The 7,164-nt window shown below is 45.1% G+C and overlaps 1 protein-coding gene across 2 annotated transcripts in view; it reads left to right on the plus strand.

Moving 5' to 3' along the window:
* LOC143927234 (transient receptor potential cation channel subfamily M member 2-like) overlaps nucleotides 1–6,427 on the plus strand; it is a 219,172-nt gene extending 212,745 nt beyond the window's left edge. For both annotated transcript variants that reach the window (XM_077451231.1, XM_077451230.1), the window contains exon 34: nucleotides 6,271–6,427. In XM_077451231.1, the coding sequence (XP_077307357.1) occupies nucleotides 6,271–6,396 (126 nt within the window). In that variant the 3' untranslated portion in view covers nucleotides 6,397–6,427. The remainder of the gene's footprint in view (nucleotides 1–6,270) is intronic.
* Nucleotides 6,428–7,164: the final 737 nt, after the last annotated feature.

A 7,164-nucleotide genomic window follows, 5' to 3' on the forward strand; every position in this document is an offset into this window, starting at 1 on the left:
ATGAGCTTCTAAACCCCAAACAACTCTTGGCCATATTTGAGGAGATAAATATATATATATATATATATATATATATATATATACAGTACAGACCAAAAGTTTGGACACACCTTCTCATTCAAAGAGTTTTCTTTATTTTCATGACTATGAAAATTGTAGATTCACACTGAAGGCATCAAAACTATGAATTAACACATGTGGAATTATATACTGAACAAAAAAGTGTGAAACAACTGAAAATTTGTCTTATATTCTAAGTTCTTCAAAGTAGCCACCTTTTGCTTTGATTACTGCTCCGCACACTCTTGGCATTCTGTTGATGAGCTTCAAGAGGTAGTCACCCGAAATGGTTTTCACTTCACAGGTGTGCCCTGTCAGGTTTAATAAGTGGGATTTCAAGCCTTATAAATGGGGTTGGGACCATCAGTTGTGTTGTGCAGGAGGTGGATACAGTACACAGCTGATAGTCCTACTGAATAGACTGTTAGACTTTGTATTATGGCAAGAAAAAAGCAGCTAAGTAAAGAAAAACGAGTGGCCATCATTACTTTAAGAAATTAAGGTCAGTCAGTCCGAACAATTGGGAAAACTTTGAAAGTGTCCCCAAGTGCAGTGGCAAAAACCATCAAGCACTACAAAGAAACTGGCTCACATGAGGAGCGCCCCAGGAAAGGAAGACCAAGAGTCACCTCTGCTGCGGACGATAAGTTCATCCGAGTCACCAGCCTCAGAAATCGCAGGTTAACAGCAGCTCAGATTAGAGAACAGGTCAATGCCACACAGAGTTCTAGCAGCAGACACATCTCTAGAACAACTGTTAAGAGGAGACTGTGTGAATCAGGCCTTCATAGTAAAATAGCTGCTAGGAAACCACTGCTGAGGACAGGCAACAAGCAGAAGAGACTTGTTTGGGCTAAAGAACACAAGGAATGGACATTAGACCAGTGGAAATCTGTGCTTTGGTCTGATGAGTCCAAGTTTTAGATCTTTGGTTCCAACCACCGTGTCTTTGTGCGACGCAGAAGAGGTGAACGGATGGACTCTACATGCCTGGTTCCCACGGTGAAGCATAGAGGAGGAGGTGTGATGGTGTGGGGGTGCTTTGCTGGTGACACTGTTGGGGATTTATTCAAAATTGAAGGCATACTGAACCAGCATGGCTACCACAGCATCTTGCAGCTGCATGCTATTCCATCCGGTTTGCGTTTAGTTGGACCATCATTTATTTTTCAAATAGGACAATGAGCCCAAACACACCTCCAGGCTGTGTAAGGGCTATTTGACCAAGAAGGAGAGCGATGAGGTGCTGCGCCAGATGACCCGGCCTCTACAGTCACCGGACCTGAACCCAATCGAGATGGTTTGGGGTGTGCTGGACAGCAGAGTGAAGGCAAAAGGGCCAACGAGTGCCAAGCATCTCTGGGAACTCCTTCAAGACTGTTGGAAAGCCATTTCAGGTGACTACCTCTTGAAGCTCATCAACAGAATGCCAAGAGTGTGCGGAGCAGTAATCAAAGCAAAAGGTGGCTACTTTGAAGACCCTAGAATATAAGACATATTTTCAGTTGTTTCACACTTTTTTGTTCAGTATATAATTGGACGTGTGTTAATTCATAGTTTTGATGCCTTCAGTGTGAATCTACAATTTTCATAGTCATGAAAATAAAGAAAACTCTTTGAATGAGAAGGTGTGTCCAAACTTTTGGTCTGTACTTTATATATATATATATATATATATATATATATATATATATATATATATATATGTATGCCATGACAGGGTTAGGTTTTAAAGGGGTTGTAAACCCTCACTTTTTATCACCTTTATGCATTCTATGCATTAAGATAAAAAACATTCTGTTACTCAGCAGCCCCCCTGAGCCCCCATTATACTTACCTGAGCCCTGTTTTTCCCATGATGGGAAAGAGCACACCAGTTCTAGTTAGTGTCCCGTGTCCTGATTGAATAGATTGAGAACAGCGCAGCCATTGGCTCTTGCTGCTGTCAATCAAATTCAATTATGCGGGGGGGGGGGGCAGGGCCGAGTCCTGCATTCTGTGTCAATAGACACAGAAGCAGGACACAGGAGTGTGCCCGCATGGGTGTCCACAAAGGAGAGCGCTTCTCTGACAGGGCACTCGAGAAGAGAAGGAGCCAGGAGTGCCGCTGAGGGACCCCAGAATAGGAGCATCGGGCCACTCTGTGCAAAACCAACTGCACAGAGGAGGTTACATATTAGGTGAGGTTGAAAAAAAGACACAAGTCCATCCTATGTGTGTGATTATATGTCAGTATTACATTGTATATCCCTGTATGTTGTGGCCGTTCGGGTGCTTAGCTAATAGTTTTTTGAAACTATCGATGCCCCCCGCTGAGACCACCGCCTGTGGAAGGGAATTTCACATCCTTACTGCTCTTACAGTAAAGAACCCTCTACGTAGTTTAAGGTTAAACCTCTTTTATTCTAATTTTTTTTTTTTTTTTACTTTAATCTTTATTAAATTTTCAGACTATACAGAACACCTTTTTCAAATAACATTGCCAACAGTTCATTACATATTCCTTCCAACCAGGAGTCTGGGTTTTAAAGTGCCAGGAAGAAGGGGGCAATAAGTATACATCCATACAACGAGTATAATTTAATAAGAAGAACAGAAAAAAAGGAAAATGAAAACATTATCTAGACAGTACTATAACCCCCTTTACCCCTCCTCGACTCTTTTTACTCTTCCAACATTTTTCCTATTAATATTCTTTTATTCTAATTTTAATGAGTGGCTACATGTCTTATTGAACTCCCTTCTCCCCAAAAAAATTTACCTATTGTGGGTCACCAGTACGGTATTTGTAAATTGAAATCATATCCCTTCTCAAGCATCTCTTCTCCAGAGAGAATAAGTTCAGTGCTCACAACCTTTCCTCATAACTAATATCCTCCAGGTCCTTTATTAGCTTTGTGGCCCTTCTTTGTACTCGCTCCATTTCCAGTGCATCCTGGACTGTGTGCTGGACACTGCACTAGTTTCTGATAGTTGCCCACTGGCGTAGGGTAACCAGATGTCCCAAAACATGCCCCATGGTCTTCAGCTGTGAGGCCTTGGACTGTTCATTATTAGCCATTGATACTTCTACTAGAAAGACTGTCCTTAGTTCACTATCTATGGCTGAGCATTTTGGAGTATCTCATGCCCCGATCCCTATCCTGTTCCAACTTTTACCAATAATAAATCACAGAAAAAAAATAACCCCTAGACTGCTTATTGGAGCCGGAGTGAATGGACTGTTGCTTGGGTGGCTGGAAGCCTCTGTGCTGTTTGGGGGAGAACCAGTAAAAATCAGTGGCCCTTAAATCACAGAAAATAGCATGTAGAGAAGTTCAATATCTGTTTAGAACTTACAGAGACCATATTTCATGACATTTTGTATGCCTTTGTTAAAGTGGAGCTCCAGGCTCCTTCAGAAAAACTTTAAAGTCAGCAGCTACAAATACTGTAGCTGCTGACTTTTATTGATAGGACACTTACCTGTCTATGAATCCAGCAGTGTTTTCACCCAAACCATTTTTCCAATCAGCTCTCGAGTGCTGCCGATGCCACCTCAGCTAAGGGAAACTGGCACTGAAGCCTTCCTTGGGGCTTTACAGCCAGTACCCTACTGCGCTTTGTGAATGGCTGTCACGGTTATGCAATAGAGTTTGTCTGCTTACCTGTTTCCATGTGTTCATCTCTAGAGACTAGCAGACCCTCACCTGACTGCTTTTGTAATCCATCCTCTGGCATGGCTCCACCCTAGCTCCTATCAGAGGACTCTATATTAACCTGTGCACTGCAGGCCAACCCTGCTGATCAACCTTTGTGTGTTAGCTTCCTGTTACCTGCCGTGTGCTCTTCTGTTGTTCCGTTACCGACTTTGGCGTGTCCTTGACTATCCCTGTTTGCCTGTGATCCTGACCTATTGGCGTGTCCCTGACTATTCCTGTCTGCTTGTGGCCCCGACCTTGGTTTTATCCCTCACTATCCCTATCCTCCTGTTGCCTACTGTGGGTGTGAGCTGGGGGACCCTGGGGGTCACGACCTGGAGCCAGTTGCAGCCCAGTCCATCCTCACCTCTAGAGGCTCTGGTGAACACCTGCTGGCTCTTAGACTCCGCGCCCCAGGGAATCTTATGCTCTAACCCCGGTGAGATCTGTCTCCCGTCCGCAGCAGTGAGCCGTAGGATCCACAACCTTGCGGTGCACTCCTGATCCCTACGGTGTGCATCTGTCACCTCGCCTCAAGGTGACCCGACAATGGCCTGACGGCGGGGAAAGGATGGGGGGGGGGCCTGAACTTCCGACTGAGCTTGCCGCAGCGAACCCAGCTGGAAGTGGGTGTGGGTACATGTCAAAGCCAGGTACTCGCTCCCCCCGAAAGGTGCCAAATGTGGCAGTGGGGGGGGGGGGGCTTTTGGGTGGAGCTCCGCTTGAAGAGACCAAGAGTTATCAACAATCTGGACATTTTTAAACCCATAAGAAAAAGAAGAGGGCGGGAAGGGGGAGGAGATAGAGTAACGAGGGGTAAGAAGATGAGGGGGGGGGGGGCAAGTGGTTGTTGAAGCATAATCCATCAATGTGGACCAGATTTTGTCATATTTAGCCAGGCAGCCTCTGTTTATTTATATTAACTGGTACATAGGAAGCGTGGATCTGACAGCCAGGCACCAGTTATTACAGGATGGCAGTGAGAATAGTTTCCATTTAGGATTTTTTTCTTCTAGCATAATGAAGTACTATTTACCGAGTCATCAGTACCAGGAACATTTGGACCCACCACATTATTATTATTATTATTATACACGATTTATATAGCGCCAACAGTTTACGTAGCGCTTTATAATGTAGAGGGGGGACAACACAAATACAGTACAGTTCAATACAAAAGGTATGGGAGGGCCCGGCTCGTAGAGCTTACATTCTAAAGGGAGGGGGTGGTACAAAAGGTAATAGCTGCAGGGAATGATTTAATGCGGGTGGCTCAGGGACAGTTGTTAGGTAGGTGTGGGATAGGTTTCCCTGAATAAATGAATTTTCATGGATCTCCTAAAGGTGGACAGGGTAGGGGCTGATCGGACATACCGGGGCATGGAGTTCCAGAGGATGAGAGAGGCTCTGGAGAAATCCTGAAAGCAAGCATGGGAGGAGGTAACAAGGGAGCTAGAAAGCAGGAGGTCCCGGGAGGAGCGGAGGGGACGATTTGGCCGATATCTGCAGATGAGGTTGGTGATGTAGATGGGGGCGATGTTGTGGATGGCCTTGTATGTTATGATTAGCATTTTGAATTTTACATGGTGGGGTAGGGGAAGCCAGTGAAGGGATTGGCAGAGAGGATCAGCAGTCATGGACTGGTTAGTGAGGTATATTAGTCTAGCAGCAGAATTCATAATAGACTGAAGGGGGATAGTCTGCTTAAGGGTAGGCCATTAAGGAGAGAGTTGCAGTAGTCAAGGAGGGAAATATTCAAGGAGTGAATAAGTTGCTTTGTGGTGTCATTAGTCAGGAAGGGTCGAATTCTGGAGATGTTGCGGAGGTGAAGGCGGCAGGATTTAGCCAGTGATTGGATATGGGGGCTGAAGGAGAGGTCAGAGTCAAGAATTACACCCAGCACCCTGGCATGTGTGGTGGGACCAGTGGTTGTGTTGTTGATATTAATGGTGAAGTCATAGGGGGGGGGACCGTGAAGGAGGAAATATAGCAAGCTCAGTTTTAGAAAGATTGAGTTTGAGGAAGTGGTGTGACATCCATACCGATATGTCATTCAGTAAGTTGGAGATCCGTGAGGAGATCCAGGCGGTGAGTTGAGGAGTGGAGAGATAGATCTGGGTGTCGTTGGCATAGAGGTGGTATTGGAAACCATGGGAGGTTATCAACTGGCCCAGGGAAGAGAGTGAGAATAGGAGGGGCCCAAGGACGGAGCCTTGGGGTACCCCAACAGGAAGAAGAAGGGGAGTGGAGGAGATGAAGTTGTAAGTGACACTGAAAGTGCGCTGAGATAGGTAGGAGGAGAACCAGGAAAAAGCATAATCATGGAGGCCAAGGGAGTGTAATTTGCTGAGGAGGAGCAGGTGGTCAACTGTGTCAAAGGCAGCAGAGAGGTCTAAAAGTATGAGTATGGAGCAGGGGTGATGCTACATTCATTATTATCACTATAGGCTTCACATTTCCATCACTCTGGGTCAGAGGCATTCCACTTCCACTGGTTCAGTCTTTATATTCCAGTATTTTGTCATTTCAGAACCTGAAGGAATCAGATGATGAGATAACACTGCGGTGGCAACTCCTGGACCACAAGATTCCTATGTATGCCAATGAGAAGGAGATTCTCCAGAGGACAGCCAAGCACCTCCATGCCCAATATTAATTTATTGATTAAACCTGTTTTTTTATAGTCATGTGATGCTGAATCCCTCTAATTGAAAAGAAAAACTGAAAACCAATGAATAGAAGGGGCGGGAGAGGGCCAGTAGGGCTGGGGAGGAAAGAGCTAGAGGATGCTGTGTTCCGTGGGCAGAAAATGAGGCAGGTGCTAGCTGAGAAATTTCGGTGCCGCAGAGGAGCCTGTACTGAAGGCTAGAGTCCAAATTTAACAATTAGCGGGAACCACTCAATGCAATACCAAGCGGCAGCTGCCAAAGCAAACAAAATCTTGGGGTGTAGAAAAAGGGAGATTAAAAACATGTGATACCAAGATAGTATTACCTTTGTATCAATCACCAGTAAGGACATATGATTTTTGAGAAGGGTCAGGTAAAGTAGAACTCAACTCTCTCTCCATGTCCCCCCAAGATCAATCCCATCCTGATGTATGAAGCGGTGCCATCATGATTATGTCAGCATTGCTCTATGCTCCATTACGGTGAGAATAAAAAGTGCCATGACATATCTTTTGAGGGGGCAGGACCATGACACCCTGCAATCACAGTCCAGTACTCAGTCTTCCAGGTTGAGTGACTATAGGCCTCATTCAACCTGCAAGACGGAGGACATCTTGTGGTTAAGAAGATGTATTGTGGGGGTAGGAAGGTTGCACCCAATTAATGGCGAGTACACCAGTTTGAGTTGCTGTTTTATTATTTCTCTTATGTTTAATAAACATATTTAACCACTTGCTTACTGGGCACTTAAACCC

The sequence above is a fragment of the Lithobates pipiens genome, unplaced genomic scaffold (genome assembly GCF_037356315.1).
Source record: "Lithobates pipiens isolate NorthernLeopardFrog02 unplaced genomic scaffold, aLitPip1_a1.2 Scaffold_23, whole genome shotgun sequence".
Taxonomy (NCBI): Eukaryota; Metazoa; Chordata; class Amphibia; order Anura; family Ranidae; genus Lithobates; species Lithobates pipiens.